Here is a 16827-nt window from a genome sequence, read left to right as displayed (position 1 = left end):
GCGTGGACTGAACACGCCAAGTGGCCTGGACTGTGCACCTTGGGGGGGGGGGTCTCACAGTGTGTGAATTACAGCGTGGCGTTTAGACAGTGCACGTGGACAGGCTGGCACACACACAGTCCTGTCACCATCGACCTCACTGGGTCACAGACGCCGTGTGTGACATACATGGGAAGGGCACAGGCCACTGCCTGGTCGCGTCCTGCCCAGGGGAAAGCGCTCTTCTGAAGGACCCTCTGCCCTGACACTCTCGGCAGCAGGCTGACTCCTGCCAGGGACAGGGGACAGGGTGGGGCCAGGAGGGAGCTACAGGGCGATGGGCCCACTCGGCTCCTGGGCTCTCCAGGCAGAGCGAGTGGCAGGGAAGGCGTCTCCTGGGACCCACGCTGGGCCGCACCTGCGCACCTTCTGGTCCAGGCCCTGGGCAGAGGGCTCACCCCTCCACTGCCCCCCGAGGGATGCCCCCAAGTCGTGCCCCCAAGTCTCCTCCTGGGCTCCCGTTGCCCTCACCTTGATCAATACACCCAAAGCCTCAGCTCCCACCTCTGTGTCCTGGGCCGAGTCCTGTCCCCAAGGTAGCTGAAGCCCTTCCCCCAGCCCTTGCCAATGTGACCTTATTTGGAGACTGGATCTTTATACATCCTAATTGAGTAACTGAGACGAGATGCAGTCAAGTTCAGAGGAGGACATACTTAATGAGGATGGCCCCGAACGAAGGGCTGGTATCCTTGTAGGGAGGAGGAGATTTGGACACACAAAGGGGAGGTGGCCAGGTGAAGACGAAAGCAGAGACTGAGTGACATCTGCAAGCCAGGGTCACGGAGGAGCACCAACAGCCACCAACAGTAAGAGAGCACGGCCCACCAGACCTCCACTGCAAAATCTGGCCTCCAGACTGGAAGCAACACGCTAATGTTGCTTTGAGTCATTGTGTGTGGTGGTTTGTCACAGCAGCTGCCAGAACCTAATTCCGTCTTTCCTCACCAGAAATCCTGGAAGGAGCAGAGTCCACGGGCAGCCTGGAAGGCGGAAGCTGTCTGTCTGCCCAGCATCTTCATGATGAAACCTGCATCGGTCTCAGGGATAGAGGTGGGAGCTGCACAGGTCACCTGTGGGGGCTGCTCAGAGCAGCTCCAGGACAGCTGCCACTGTGCTCTGCCCAAAGATGAAGGTGCCCAGCAGCACAGAGATCACGCCCCAGGCCTCCAAGCAGCACCTGCCAATTCAATGCACCACGTCAGCGCCGGGCACAGCCGGCCCTGCACCCACGAGCGAAGCCGGCCTGGAAACGTGCTGCTGGACCCCAGGGGAGTCACCGGTTTTGAGAAAATTCTTTTCTCTCCTTTACCTGAGGGGATGGGTTTCTGAGTCAACTTTGGGAAATAAAGTACCCAGGCATTTCCCAAAACCTCCTCTCTCCATCTCTTAGTTCATAATCTTGTTTCTCCCCAATATTTTATCAGAGAAAAAGAAACTGAGGGGTGAGGGGCTCTGTTTCAAACTCCCCTCTTCTCATCTACTTAAGCCTCCCAATGAGGGATGAGATAGAAGCTGTAAGTCACAGTCACACACCCACTGGGGGAGGAGGGTGGTGGAGGTGTGGGGTGGGGACTGGCTGCCAGGGCCACATTCGCAAGCTTCCTAATATAATCAGGTGAGTCAAGGAGGTGGGGCAACAAGAAGATTCCCACCAACAGCAGGGTGGCCAGAGATGGCTCTGGCCCTGTCAACAGAGGCTAGGAGGACCCAGGGGCCAGGAGGGGCATCTCTGGTGAGCACATGTCAGTGCCACCCACGCACACAGTGGGGGTACGGCAGGTGTGACCCCAGCCACAGCACCCCTTGAAGCCACTCGGTGGTTCAGGAGGACGAGAGCAGCTTAGGAAGAAAATCGTCTTGAAAGCTCTCCAATAAAAACCGTGATGAGCATGGATCATGGGACAGAGACCAAGAGCAAGATTCCAAAGAGCGCACCAGAGACATGCCATTAGGGTGCCAGATGGCCAGGGTCAGCTCTGGGCTCAGGTGGGGAGAAGCCACGCTGAGCCTGCTCTTTGGAGAAGCTGAGCTCGAGTCCAGAGGGGCTGGGGGACAGGGACACAGCCAGGCCACACCCTGGCTGTTGTGACTTCAGAGTGTCTGAATAGGGCTAAATGTGTCCCCCAAGGCTCACGTCCACCTGGGACCCATGGGTGTGACCTCTTTGGAAACAGGTCTTTGCAGAAGTGACGGCATGAGGATCTGTGAGGAGATGTCCTTCTAAGAGAAGGGCAGTGGGGGACTTGAGACCCAGAGCAGATGGCCACAGGAGGACGGAGGCAGACACGGGTGCAGCAGCTACAAGCCAAGGACACAGCGGCCACCAGCAGCCTGCAGAGTGGGCAGCCTGAGCCCAGGCTGGTCCCCAGGGCTGGGAGAGGGCACTTTCCTTGCGTTCGGCCTCAGGAGGTGCGAATCTGCTCTGGTGGCCCTAAAACGCTAGAGCAGCATGTCCCCACCTGCCCAGTCTCTGTCTTTGCACCTGTGAATGGGAACCAGCCCCACTCTGTCCTGTCGTCTCCTGACCAGTGGAGGCTCCCCAGAAGGACGGTGGTGGTGTGTAACAGGCCCAGCGTGGCCGCACCTAGGGCACCAGCAAGACCTGCTGTCTGAGGACACTGTATGTAGCCCTGGGTCCAGCCTGCCACCGCAGCTCCCCGACTCCACCAGCAGGCAGCCTGTCCTGCCCTGGGTCTAGCCAAATAGCCAGGACCGGGTGGATGTGCATAGGCCGGGCACTGCTGGCTGGGCACTGCTGGCTGGGCACCCATCTGGCTCAGCTACCCTCTTACCATGGGGATGCCCCCTCCCCACAGGAGGAGGGTGGACAGAAGCACTCTCACTCCTAAGTCCATGGGCACACCCGAGCCACCATCCTGGCTTTGAGGACACTCACTTGACTCTTGGTCCTATGGGCTCGACGCCCACGGCACAGATGAGGCACAGACCTGTGAAGAGATGCAGTCAGCACCCAGGTGACCTCAGGGGCCCCTCGAGGACTTTCCCACAGGTGGCCCACAGGCCAGTCCCTCCTGGCCAGGTGGCACAATGTGGGGGCCTGAGGCTCAACTTGGAGTCAGGCAGGTGGGGGGAGTTCAGCTCAGCACCCCTCCAACACCTTGGCCAGTGGTGACAATGGCCTCTAGAGCCTCAGTCTCTCAGGGACAGTGACAACACCGCCCACAGCAGCGTCAGTGAGGGTATGGCGCAGATGAGGCTGGCACCTGGAGGCACTCAGCGGCTGGGAGACACGGCTTCTTTTCCTTTGCCTATGTGTACCTGTTTTAAAGTAGCTCTGGAGGGCCCACGGGATCCCCACCACCGACCTCCAGCCCGCATGGGAGGGCTGGGACTCAAGGCACCCAGCACGAGCTAAACCGGAATACGGCGCCCAGATAGGAGCTCAGGGCGCGCGGCTGGGAGAGCTCTTCCCAGGATGGAGGAAGCCCCCCTCCACCTGTCCACCCCAAGCTCAACCCACCAGATAGCCTGCTGCTCCCACTCTGTAAGTGTCCTCAGCCTCTTGATACCCAGCTTCTCCCCAGCCCTCCATGTCAACATCTGTCCCCCAAGGCTGTTGGTGACGCCCTCGCTGCCCTTCTACCTGGCCCCAAGTTGAACTTCACTTCCCGTTGGGTCTCTGGAGATCCACCCAGGGGCACCGGCCTCCCTGTTTGACATGGCAGCTGGACTGCGGCATTGAGGGTGTCTGGCTACAGGCTCCCCAATTTTACCATCTGCTCAATGTGGCTGCTCTCCCAGCAGAACTGCAGGCCTGTGGGCCTCAGCTGTCCCCCCAGGGCCCCTCGGGCCCTGAAGCACGCCCCTGCTGGCCCTGGCTGGGTTCCTTTGGGGAGAACGCCGGGTTGGGACTGGAATGCGTGCCAACACTGGGAGGTCTCTCAGGAAGCCCTCGCCTGGGGAAAGGGAGTGTGCCTCCAGTTCCGGGACGGGTGGGGACGTCCCTCGGGTCTTTTGCACCTGGAGCTATGTGAGTTTCGCTGCAATTAAAAAATCAAGCCTCACCCTGCAGTAAGAGGCAGCAGTGGCATGTGGACAAAGCTGCGGTGGGCTCGGCCCTGCCACGCTCCAGCTGAGCCTCCTGGGACTCTGGCCTGGGCCTCCCCATCCGTGGGATCTTGAGCTGCTCAACCAGGGCAGGTGTGCAAAGCCTCAGGCCGCATGCCTGGTGACCAGGGGCCTGCCTGGGGCCCGCAGCCTGCCCACAGGGCTCCCACCCCACGGAACCTTGAGGCCCCACAGAGCTGGGCCAGCCTGGAGGCGGCCACTCACCCGGGAAGATGAAGATGAAGAAGGAGCTGATGCCCCCGATGATGCCAATGATCTCGCTGAGGTCGGGCAGGAACAGGGCCATGGCCAGTGTCACAGCGACCCACAATATGGTCAGCGGCACTCGAACCCACGGCCCCGTGGGGTCAGCTAGCACCAGGGGCCCCTGAGTCCCTCTGCAGCTCCTTGTCCAAAAATCCTGCATCACAGACCTGGAGACCGTGCCGACCCAGAAACATGGCACTCCAGGGGCCCCAGCCAGTGCTGGGCACTGCCAGTCCCCAAGTCCTCCTCTGGTCCCCCGTTCTGCCCCCAGGTGCTTACTCCCCAGGGGACCCCCAACCCTCAGGGGCTCAGCGACTGTCAGATGGGCTGCCAGCAGAGTGCAGCACCGGGGGAAGGTCCAGCGCGTGTGGCTCGGCCCAGTCCTGGTTGGCGCTCACTGGGCAGCACTGGGCAGCTCTGGGCAGCTCTGGGTAAGCTCCCCAGGCCCTCCGTGCCTGGTTTCCTCCTCTCTCCTCTGAGATAACACAGCCCCACCACAGGCTGAACCCGCCCACTAGTTGCCAGCCACCCCCGCCCGGCTCACCTCCCCAGGAAGAGCACAATGGGGTAGACGGTCACAATGGAGACGGCGAAGAGGACCCGGGCGACGATGATGGCCACGTCATCACCCGGGTAGGACATCAGGATGTCAGCAGAAACTCCGGTCCCAAACGTTAAGAAGCCATAAGCCCCTGCGGCAGGAGCACAGCATCCAGCACACTTCAGACGGAGAAGGCCAACCCCCCAACACACAGGGCCCACGGGTTTCCCTGGGAGCTGAGGGAAGGTTCCAGAAGGGCTCCCATCCCGCCCTTCTCCAAGGGCGTCCTGCTGGCCCTCAGCCTGCACGTGATGCCCCTGGGTTGCACTCCCGCCCAGCCCTGGTGTCTGCTCACAGTTGGTGCCAGGGGCCTGCCCAGAGTGGGCGGAGGCTGGAGGCTCAGTGCTTGAAAACCCAACCTGCTCCAGCCCGGCCCGCTCCTCGGACAGCCCCGGGTCAGTGGCCACCCAGAACCACACAGCTGTTATGGTGGCCTGGGACTCAAGGACAATCCCCTGGCCTCAGTGACCAGGGTCACACCTGCCCTAAAGCACACCCTCTGGCCAGGAGCTGAGGCCTTCTTGGCTTTGCTCAGGGCTCTTTCTGAAGGGGGTCTGCCAGCTCTGGGTGTCCTCCGACTCGGGGCTAGACCGACAAGCCCTGCTCTGCTGAGTTCCCTTAGGGTGGCTTCAGAAGTCCAAAGTTGCCTGGCAGGCCTGCTGCAGCCCGAGCCTTTCCAAATCAGAGGCTCCAACAGGTGGATTAAAAAGCCACCAGGCTGGGAAGTGGCCAGAAGTCATCCCGCCCCACCTCAGACCTGGCTCTGTGCTGCAATGTGCCCGTGACCTCAGGCATGTCATGGCCCCTTTCTAAGCCACACATCTGAGGATCCGCTGCCTGTCTTGCAGAGTTCGTAAGCACCCGAGCCTGTCAGCTGCAAGTGTCTTGCGAACCACCCCGATGTGGTGTCACGAGGGCTGCACTGCTGCTGTCTCTGAGAGCAGGAGGGGCATGGGCACAGGAGCAGGGGCTTTGAGGACAGCAGAGGGTGACTCTCAGCTTTGCACATCTAGTTGTGAGGCCCTGGGCAAGCCCCGGGGCCCTCTGAGCTGCATTTATTCATCTCCGAGCGGGGCCTGTTCCTGTGGGGCGCTCAGAATGGAAACTGTAGAGCTGTGGCTCCCCTTCCTTCTGCCACGCCCTGCCCACCCCTGGGTGCCCCGCAGGGTCCTACCTGTCAGTGAGTAGATGAGGCAGCAGGCCAGCAGGGACAGCACGGAGACCAGGGCCCAGTGGGAGAGGCTCTGGCTGCGCATGCTGCAGTAGATGGAGACGGCGGCTTCGTGACACTGGAGGGCAGAAGTGTGGTCAGCGAGACTCAGGTCAGCAGGCGTCAGGACCACCTGAACAACTGGGAATACTGCCCAAAGGCGGGGAGCACCCTGTGTGTCCAGCATTAGCAGAAGACATAAATAGACCACGGGAGACTCACACAGGCAAGACTGCATGGCTCCAAAAAGATGGAGCCCAGCTCGCTACCTGAGCCCAGAAGACTCACAGGCATGCCACCATGAACACAGGGCCAGGCGGGAGAGCATGCCGCGGGGTGAAGTTCAGACAAGTCTGTAGCAGGGTTCCTGACCTCAGCACTACTGGCTTTGTGGGTGCAGGTAGTCTCTTGGTGGGGGCTGCTCTGTGCACTGAAGGATTGTGTGTAGCACTCCAGCTGTGATCCCCTGGATGCCCCCATTTGTGACAGCCCAAACGTCTCCAGATGTGGCCAAACGTCACTCAGGAGCATCTCTGCTCTAGGTGACAGATGGCGGAACAGTGGTTCAGGTAGAATGGGTGCCACTGGTGGGAAAAGGCAGCGAGGGGCCTCCCGGAGTGGACAGCGTCACTCAGGAGCAGACTTAAACCTGAATACTTCATGTGCAACATGTCACCTCTTACAGGACTTGCCACATAAACCGTGCAGGGGATGCAAGAGCCCCTGTGGTTGGGTGTTGCACTCGGGCAGACGTGGCACTGGCACGGCAGAGCAGCCAGGGTGGATGGATGCTGCCTCCTCTCACACACTCCGCACTCCAGGCTCCCAGCTCCCAGGTAGGGTCTCATCACCTGGTTCCTTGCTCACCACCGCCCCACTGGTCACTCACTGAGCAGGGCCCTCCTGCGCCCCTCTGCAGCTGACCTGCCACCCAGCCCTACTCATCCTGCTTGGACCCAGCGTCCCCTCTCACACTTGGCCCCAACAAGTGCTCCTTTGGGTCTGGTGTTCAGCAGCCATCAGCTGCATGATCATGACTGTGGCCACCTTGCCGATCTGGGGCTGCCCAGAGCCTGGCATGGCTGACAACCATACCATAGTTAACCATGTTTAGTTAACCAAGTTTCCCAACTTCCCCGGCAGCCACCCTTGTCCCTCCCTGTCCCAGGCTCCGTGTCACTCAGATGCTGGTGCGTGCTGGGAATACAGTGTCAGCAAGCCGGCCACAGTGCCCTGTCATGGAGCTCCCCTCTCAGAGGTGGGGGCAGCACACTGGCCTCATCCCTCCGGGCCCCACCTGGGTGAGCCCTGGTGCACCTCCCTTGGGGCAGCTGTGTGCCTGCTTTCTCCCTGGGGTCTCCCTGAACCCCAGGAGATGAAGGCCACAGGCTAGCCGAGCCCCAAGCCCCCCGCCACGGGCAGCAGACTCTGGATGAGGCCCGCAGCTCCTCCATGCTGGGGCGCTCCTGGGACGCACACTTCCCAGACGGCCAGGAGTTCCGCCCGGCCATGACCTGAGGGTGCTCGTCCACACACCGTCCCCTGTTCACAGCAGACCCCAGGTGCCCCCGCATCCCAGGCTCTGCTTTCAGTTCTGTGTGCAGAGGCACGGCGGGGCCCAACGTGGGGGCAGACCTCAGGGTGCTGGACGCACCAGGAAGCCTCCTTCCCTGTGCTCCTGCATGGGGCTTCTGTCTGTTGACGGCGGGTGACAAAGAGGGGCCCTCAGGGTGGCTGCTCTGCAGGGCAGTTGGGGTGAGGGGGCTGGTGTGTGCAGGCTCACAGCTGCTCTGTGACAGAGGCCAAGCAGAGGTGGGGACACCAGACACAGAGACTGTGGCTGACTGCTGGGTGGGACGCTACTTGGGCCATAGCGAGGAAGGGAGCAGACACGCACCACGTGAAGGAAACATGGTGCCGAGGGGAAGACGCAGTGCCACGTCACTGGTCCCACGTATATGAAAGGCATATAAGGGGAGACCCAGGGACAGAGCAGGTCAGAGGTCCTTGGGGGCTGGGAGAGGGAGGCAGAGCGGCTGCTGACACTTAGGGGGCTCTTTTGGGGCCTGACAAACATGTTCTGAAATTGATGGTGGTGGCAGCTGTAGGCCTGTGACTCCGTCAACTTGTGCGCTTCAGAAGGGCGGGTCATACAATAAGTGACCTGCCCCTCAACAAAGAGGTAAAACCAAACCCAGAAGTCCCAGGGAGGCCTGGGCGGCTGGAATCATCCGGGCAGCCCCTCTGTTCCTCAGGCCCCACACCCAGCCTGCACAGGCCATGCGGGAGGGACCGTCCACTGCTAACTGCGCCTGGTGGCGGTTTGAATGAGGTCCGTTCCTGAGGACAACAGGCCCACCTGCCCCTCCCCGAGCTGCTCAGCCTCCATCATCTCTTTTCCCCCCACCTCTGGCCTAACCCTGCCCCCGCTGTCAGGCAGCCAAGCAGCGCAGCGGGTGTCCTTGGAAACGGAGCCGGCCTGGTTGCTAGGAGAGCTGGGGCAGCCAAGACAAAGGTGAAGCCAGGGCCAGGCGCCCACCATGTGGCCGTGGCCGGGGCCAGGAGGGGCAGCCACGCTAGACCAGATCACAGCCAACAGCAAATCCACGCTGCACATCTCCCAAGATGTTGGGTGTGAGAAAATCGCCTGAACTGCTGGCGGAACCCCAGCAGCGGCACCGAGTCGGTAATAAAGATGAGAAACAGGAGTGTTTCAGATATTCCAAAAATGCTTCTCAAAAAAAAAAAAAAAAGGCAAGACGACAGCAGACGGACCGGCTGGTCGGGGGGGGGGGGGAGGGCACTCGAGGCTGAAAGCTGGACTGCGCCAGTCCTCGGAGCTGGGTTTTACTTTGCAGAGTCCTGTGGTTGGGGGTGGCATCAGTGGAGGGGAGGTGGTTGTTTTTAGGAGATGGAGGCAAAACTTCCCCAAAGCAAACCACGAAAAAAGGTGGCAGCTGCCAGGAGAGCAGGGAGCCCCAGTTCCACAGAGGGGGCGTGGGCCGCCCCTCCTCCACCACCGCCCTCCGCCTGCCCAGGCTGGCATGCTGGGGGCTCCCTGTGCTGCGGCCTCCGCCTGGCGGACCCTCCTCCACCTGGCTGCACCCCCATCCTTCCAGAGTCCTTGCCCCCGCCTCTGCTGGGGGGGCCACACCAGCTGCCTTCACTCCTCGCCTGCCTCTGCCACTTGGTCCCTCCAAACAGTGAACCTCACGAGACACGATCCTTCTCACCTGGCCCCTGGGACAAACCACCTGCAGGCATGGTGTCCTGGAGCATAGGAGGGCAGCCCCAGGCCTGCCCGCATGGTGACAGTCTGTCAGCACTCTGCAGAGGGGGACAGGCTCCAGGTCCCCACACTCTACTGCAAACCTAGTACAGATGGAGCTGCTGCTGGTGAGGACTAGGTTCCCAAGTTCAATGACAATTCACAACCCGCCAGGGAAGCCAGACGCCAACCCACTGACTTAGTCTCTGAAGACAGCCTCTGGCCAACACTGTGGGTGCCGAGAGCCCATGGCACCCTAGAACAAGTCCTCGGACTTCTCCCTGACAGGAGCAGGGAGCCTCGGAAACGGCCACACTCTGAACTCACCTGAAAACCGAAGCAGATCGTGGGGAAGACACTGAACACAGACGTCCAGGGCGGAGGGCTGCAAGTCACAAGAACAGGCGTTTGTTAAGGAAGGGGAACTCAAATCACTCGCAACTCGAGAGGATGAATTTTAAACCATGCCAGAGGCCCTACCTGAGTACAGCTACGAGTTTTTTTTTTTTTTTAATTTCTTTTAGTTGAGGATGGACACAATTCCTGAGGATCAAACCCAGTGCCTTCTACATGCGAGGCGAGTGCTCTGCCACTTTCTGTCCTGGCTGAGTGGCCCACCAGCTTAGCCTCCTCACGGTCCCCTCTGCCCAAGTAACCTGGCTGCTGGGTTTTGCTGCATCCCCCTGTAGGGACACATCTACCATGGCCAGGAGCCCCAGGCTAGTGTGGCCTTCAGCACCTGTGTGGCCTGGGCCTGTAGCTGGTCATCCCTTGGGATGGCTGCAACCTTTCTAAAGAAGGAAGGGGGCTTTCCTTGGCCTTGTCACGCATAAGGAAAGAGAGAGACCTCACAGGAAGGGCCAGGGCCCTGCAGGAAAGCCCAGAAGTCCCACATGCAGGCTCCCCGGGGGCCTCCCTCTGGAAGCCACGAAGAGCTGTCTGCGCAGACTCACCTCAGGGAAGGACGGGGCTCCTGCACGAGGCCATGGGGCCAGAGGTAGTACTGCACTGTGATGACCAGGGCCAGGTAACAGGAGGCCAGGGTGCCTAGGGTGCTGACACAGACGGGTGGGCGTCAGGGTGCCAACACTGGGCGACAGCCAGCGCAGAGAGGTGCACACTGGCATCCAAATTCCTGCCCTCCCTGGCCAGCGTGGTCGCATTCTCCTCCTGAGCATGCGTCCCCTCATCTGTACAAAGGGCAGCAGCACTGGCCACTCAGGCCAAGAGGCTGGGCATGTGGAGTTTTTAATGTCACTGGCGTCCTCGGAGATGATAACTTGCCCCTCACTAACAAAGGCCAGTCAGCTGCTCAGACTTGGCACCCAGGTCAGGGTACCAGTGGTCAACCTCAGGAAGAGGAGAAGACCGTGGCACAGAAGCTCTGTGGCCTGCCACGTCTATTGTTCCAGAGGCAAAAATCTACCTCTGCTCACATGCCCTGAGGGGAAAGGCCTGTGCAGCCTGGGTGAGGTGCCCCACGCTCCTTTCTTCAATAGTAAACCCAAAGCCTCAGGGGGAAAAAAAAAAAAATCAAGAAAAAGCTGTGCGTGTCTCTGTTCTTGTGTGTGGCTGTGGGCAGGACAAGTCGGTGACAGTTCAAGAACACAATGTCATGTCACAGCAAGCTTCTTGCAGATTTGTGTTTCCCACCAGGGGCGAGTGTCGTTTCTACAAGCTTCAATCCCTTCCCTTCTCCAAATGGGGAGCCAGAGCCCAGCGGTCCCCTCGTCCCTCCTAATGCCAGCATTCGCCAAGGGGAGACCCAGTTGGCACGCTGCCCTGCCTGGAAGCGTCTGCAGCCCCTGTACCTTGTGTATTTCTGGACGGCGATGTCCCGTGGCATGGACAGGGGCAGGATGACCAGCATGGAGAGCGTGGGCAGGGTGAAGCGCTGGGTGGCATACCACGGCTGCAGGCCGCCCGGCAGGAGGGAGTCACACACTGCCAGAGATAAGGCACAAGTGAGCCAACGAGCTTGGTGGCTGGCTGGGGTCAGACTGGGACCTGCGGGGGACTTCTGGCCGTGACTCTGGTGGAGAGCTGCTCTACGGCCTAGCTGCAGCACAACAGCAGCCCACACTTGGTGGTCTAGAACACCATGACCCAGGTCGCCAATCAGGAGAGTTAGGGCAGAGTTGAGCCAGCCAGGGCTGCCTCACGTGGGGACCGGGGCATCTTGGAAGGGTGTTGAGCTGATGGTGATTGCTCTGGAGCCTCCTGACAGCCCATCTGCAGGACAGAGCTGTCCCAGAGCCTACCTGACTTGAGGACTTGGTGCTCAGACCTCACCCACTTCCAGGGGAGGGATAACAGAGAAGCTGGGGCTATTGCTATTCTGCCACAGCTAGAGGGCTAACATGGAGCAGATCTGAGGCAGGACAGAGGGGCAGGAGAGGACGTCCACTGCAGCAGGAGGCAGTGAGGTTCTGCAGCTGGAGCGTCAGGGCAGGTGCTCCGAGCTGGAGATGCTACGAGGGTGCGGATGCCGGAGCTCATAGGTGGGTCATGGGAAAGAGCAGGCGCTCACCCACCAGCTCCCTAGCCGCCAGGAAACTCCAGTTCAGTGTCAGGGCTATGCCAGATTCTTCTCAGAGGTGCAGTTTCTAGGATATTTCTTGAGGTCCTCAGCATTACTTACAGTGGTCATTTTTACCCAACTTACTGACTCCCCTAAACACCCCAACATCTAATTAGCTCGCCTTCCCAGGAGCTTTGGGCTTGCCAAAGAAAGTCATATCCCCAAATACCTAACCAGAAACATGGGCGGTACTCTCCACCCCAGTCAAGCGGGCAACTCACATCCTGATCAGCACCACGGTCACGGTGCTCCAACACTGGTCCTCAGCCCTCCTCAGCACAGCACTAGCAGTTCACCACTAGGAAACTTGAGAGAAGCAAGGCACTCTGTGGCCACTCACCCACCAGGAGGGTCAGGGAGACCAACTGTGATGCTGTATGACAGTGTTTCCTAAGACATGGTGGCCTTAATTCCAAAATCCCATGGCCAGGGACCTTTTCACACAGGGGTCAAAGGTCAGAGAAAAATAAATGGTAAATGGTAGACTTAAACCCAACCCTATCACTAATTACATTCCAATTAAGTCTAAACAATCCAATTAAATGTCTTGAGATTGTCAAGATGACAGAAAAATGCAAGAGCGGAACAGATGCTGTCTACAAGAAATGCATTTTAAAATTCCAGGCCACCGTCAAGTTCAAAGTACAAGAAAAGGAACAATGTCTACTGCACACATCCTGATCTGAAGGGAGCCAAGTGGCCTATCTACAGCAGAGAAGGTGGACTCACCCAGAGATAAGGCAGAATGTTTCATAACGATAACAGAATGTCCCTAATCACAGAGCTTCAAAAACCAAGAAGCAGAGATTGACAGAATTAAAGGGAGAAATGGACAAATCTGCAATTGCAGCTGAACTATTGAGAAAATAACTAGAACAAGATAAAAAGATGAACAGGGCTGCCACAGGAGACCTGCACAGGGCTGCTGCCCACCTGGCCTGACACCCGTTCCTGCATGCTGCACTCAGCAACTGCAGAACACAGCTCCCCACAAGCACACAGAGTGCTGCCGAGGCTGACCAAGTGCTAGGCCACACACAGACCAAGTGCTAGGCCACACACAGACCAAGTCCCAACAGATCTCGGAAGACTGACAGCTGGGGTGTGGCTCCGTGTAGAACGCTTGCCTAGCTTGCCTAGCAGTTGGAACCCCAGCACTGCAAAAACAAACAAAACAGTTGAAATTACCAAGTTCTCTGTCCACAAAATAATGAAGGTAGAGACCAAAACAGGATCTAAAAAACTTCCAAACAAACGGAAATTAAACAACACAATTCAAACATCCCATAAGTTATAGAATAAATGACAGCAAGAATTAGCAGATATTCAGAATGGTATAAAAATGAGAGCAGAACATATGGACACTGGTAAGGTGCTGCTAAGGCAGTGCTTAGAGGAAAAGTCTTAGCAGGGGACCAGAAAGAGTCCATGTCACTTAGGCATTTCAAAATTGAAGGCATTACTGGGCCTTTTTCAGCAAGGATTTCTTGCAGTTGGCTCCATCTCCCCGTCTGTGAAATGGGCTGCGACCACTGGACATCCCATGTAGGCATGGTCTCTCCTGTTCAGCTCATGACCACTGCCCTACTGCTGATGATCAGTTTGAGTCTCCCTGCCCCACCATGTTGGGAACTTGGATGTGCAGCCCCTCGGGCCCTGCCCAGTATCTTGTGTCCCACTTACTATGGGCTCTGTACCCTGGGCCACTCTGACTCTTCAAGGATACTTACACTTCTCCAGCTGGTCTCCAATTACCCTGAAAAAAGCCACGGAGATCATGAGCAGGTTGATGATGAAGCAGGCCTCACACAGTTTCCCGATGGTGGGGCCACAGAGCCCATGGACCACACCCTGGTAGGTGGCCTGGCCGCTGACAGAGGCCGCGTAGCCCAGGATGACCAGCCCACTGATCAGGAAGACCAAGGAGACCTGCAGAGAAAGACTGTGGGACTATGCATGCTCAGGTCAGCAGCCCCAGGGCCTCCACTGGGCCTCTGCGGAGGCCAGGCTGGGGACTGGCTGTGGAACCTGCAGCCTCCACCAAATGGTCTTCCATTGGGCCTCTGTGGAGGCCAGGGCTGGGGACTGGCTGTGGAGCCTGGAGCCTGCAGCCTCCACCAGATGGGCTTCCAGCCCTCCCTGCCCCGAGTCAGAGCTGCAGAGCAGGTGGAGCCCAATGGCCACTCTGGCTCTGCAGACCTGGGTTCTGACCCCATCCTGCCCCAGCAGGACAGAAGAGACAACAGGGGTCCAGAGAGTTTAAACTACTCCCTTGGGTCGCCTGGGTGTGGGTGTGTGCGGTGGTTAGGAACCCAAGGAGGAACAGCAGGCCCGGGCCCAGAATCTAACTGTGTGTGGCCTGCTGTGTGGGGCCAGACCATCCGCCCCTGCTGTTCCTTCTGTGAAATGGGCACAGCCTGCCCACCTCAGCAGGCCTGACCATGGCAGGGGACAGGCCTAGCTCAGTGCCCTCTCAGGGAGAGTGCTCCAGAAGTGGTGGCCATCCTTCAGTGCTCCAATCTCCCTCTATGTCGGCTGAAATATCTTCCCCACTGTTTACCATGATTTCCAAACATACAGGAGAGTTAGAATGATTCTGCAGTGAGCACCACACCCACTTCCCAGCTTGGGCCAGGAGCAGCTCCTGTGCATGGCTTCAGTCTCCACCCACTGGCCAGGCCTCTGCAGCTCGCAGCCTCCACTGATGGACGCATCTGAAGCCAGCTGCTGCTATCAGTGTGCTTCCCCGACACGGCTGCCCGCAGCTACGGAGGGCGATGTGTTCCCAGTCCCCCCATGGAATTTACACAGAATCAAGAGCAGGACCTTCCGTGTCATCGGAGTTGCACAGGAGATGCACGTGGTCACCCACTCCTTTTGGCACACAGTGTTCCACAGTCTCTGGAAGGTCCGCAGGCCCCTTCCAGCCAGCTCTGCCTGTCTTTCCCTGGAAGAAACCCCTGACCTCCCCTTCCCCCTGTTCTGTGTCCCTATCTGGCTTCCTCCACTCGGCATAGCTCTGATGACAGTACCCTGTGCTGTGTGTGCTGCTGATCACCATTTTTGCAGAGAATGGTCCACCACGTGCAGGGATGGTGCCCCAACCCGCAAACCTGCGACTTCGACTTAGTTTTTGCAGATGTCAATGACGACGAAGAGTCTTGAAGCATGTTGTTAAGAGCCTCAGGTGAAGTCGCCAGGATCATGCAGCTGGCCCCAATTCCAGTGATGAGCATCCTTCTGGGAGAGAGGAGGGGCCCCAGGAAAAGCAGGAGGTGGAGTCTGTAGTGAGGTGGTCACGCACAAGCTGCGGGCCCTGGGCCTCCAGGGGCCAGAGGAGGATGGAGGCCGTGGGCCCCTCTGACACCTTTGACCGACTCTGGCCTCCAGACTGTGGGAAGATGTTCCTGGGGCACTAAACACCCATCTGAGGTGCTCTGTCCAGCAGCTGGGGGAACAGACTCTGGCAGCTGCGCAGCTCTGCACACCCCAGCACCGTCATGTCTGGCTCCGTGAGGACCACAGCACATTTCTCTGTGCCAGAGAAGTTCCTGACACCCAGCAGGTGCTCAGTAAAGACCTTCGGGGGTTGAAGGAAGTGTGAGAGGAGCTTCGGCCCAGAACCTCCCCCAGGACCAGTGGCCACGAAGTGACGGCAGGACAGCAAAGTCTGGCCATCTGTCCCAGGTCTGGCCTTCACAACTCCCAAGAGTCTGAGGTTCACCAGTTAGACCTCCTTCCACCGCAGCCATCGGAGCCCTCCCGCCTCTGCCCACTGAGCTCCTGGCAGGGGCCTGGGCAGCTCTGGAGGAGAAAGGATGCCCGAAGGTGGCTCCTTCCCAGCAGCAGAGCCAGATTCATGTACGGGGTGCTCAGAACTTTGCCTGTGAACCACCCGGCTCTGACTGACCTCACCAGCCACGGTGGAGAATGTTTCCTGCCCAGGGCCACGAGATGAACTGTGGCCTCCCCCATCAGCCAAGCAGATAGAGGGCAAGACCCCAGAGGCCCGGTTCCTAGACACGCAGCTCTGCGCAAGCAGCCTGCAGATCCCACCCAGGAGGCCGAAGCGGCCACGCAGCCACACAGGGCTCCAGAGCACCTCCTGAGACTTACCAGCTCCACCAGGAAGGCGGGCCCCACGCCCCCGGCCTTGTGGAAGGCCCAGGGGAAGCTGAGCAGCCCCGCTCCCAGCGCGGACTTCAGGAGAATGAAGATGGCGCCCACAGAGGACAAGCTGCGGCTGGCAGCAGCAGGGAGGGGCTTTTCTGGAGGGCCTCTGCCTCCTCGGATCTGTCCCTCCATGGCTGGGGACAGCAGAGGGACAGAGAGAAAGGGCAGTCTTTGCCTTCCCGTTCTTCACAGCTTAAGGTCTCATTCCCAAGACCTCGGATTCCTCCCTCCAGGTCAGGTGGGTACAAGCTAAAAGCCCAGGTCAACCCCACCCGGCAGCCCTCTTCCTCGGCCTGGCCTGGCCTGTCCCAAGCGCCACACAGGCATTAGCTCCGTGACCTCTGCCCCACCCCTCCACTTTCTACCCGTTTATTCTCACTTCTGTTCTCTGAACCCCGTGGTGATCCTGACCCCCTGTCCTTCCCCCGCTTCAGTCCTCCAACTCCCTCCCCCATCCACCCTCAGCCCACTCCACCACCACCAAGCTTCCAACCTTCTGCACCCATGGCACCCCAAGCCCTGGTCCTTACCACAGATACCAACGCTAAGGGGCCAGACAGTCCCGGCCACCAGGGACAGGTCTCAGGCTCCCTCCAGCTGCCTCTGCTGCATTGCTTGAG

At 59.2% G+C, this 16827-nt stretch overlaps 1 protein-coding gene across 1 annotated transcript; it reads right to left on the bottom strand.

Annotated features, from left to right (window-relative positions):
• Positions 1-11: 11 nt before the first annotated feature.
• On the bottom strand, positions 12-16339 carry Slc38a8 (solute carrier family 38 member 8). Its single transcript, XM_048792409.1, has 12 exons — positions 16151-16339; positions 15523-15614; positions 15148-15274; positions 13765-13984; positions 11265-11397; positions 10407-10508; positions 9781-9838; positions 6150-6264; positions 4919-5066; positions 4333-4541; positions 2936-2987; positions 12-1216 (listed from the first exon to the last, which is right to left on the bottom strand). Exons 1-12 carry the CDS (start codon positions 16337-16339, stop codon positions 1123-1125), a joined length of 1539 nt encoding a protein of 512 aa, XP_048648366.1. The 3' UTR covers positions 12-1122.
• Between the last annotated feature and the right edge of the window lie 488 nt (positions 16340-16827).

Source organism: Marmota marmota, unplaced genomic scaffold, assembly GCF_001458135.2.
Source record: "Marmota marmota marmota unplaced genomic scaffold, marMar, whole genome shotgun sequence".
Lineage (NCBI taxonomy): Eukaryota > Metazoa > Chordata > Mammalia > Rodentia > Sciuridae > Marmota > Marmota marmota.
This window is presented reverse-complemented; position numbering and strand designations above follow the sequence as displayed.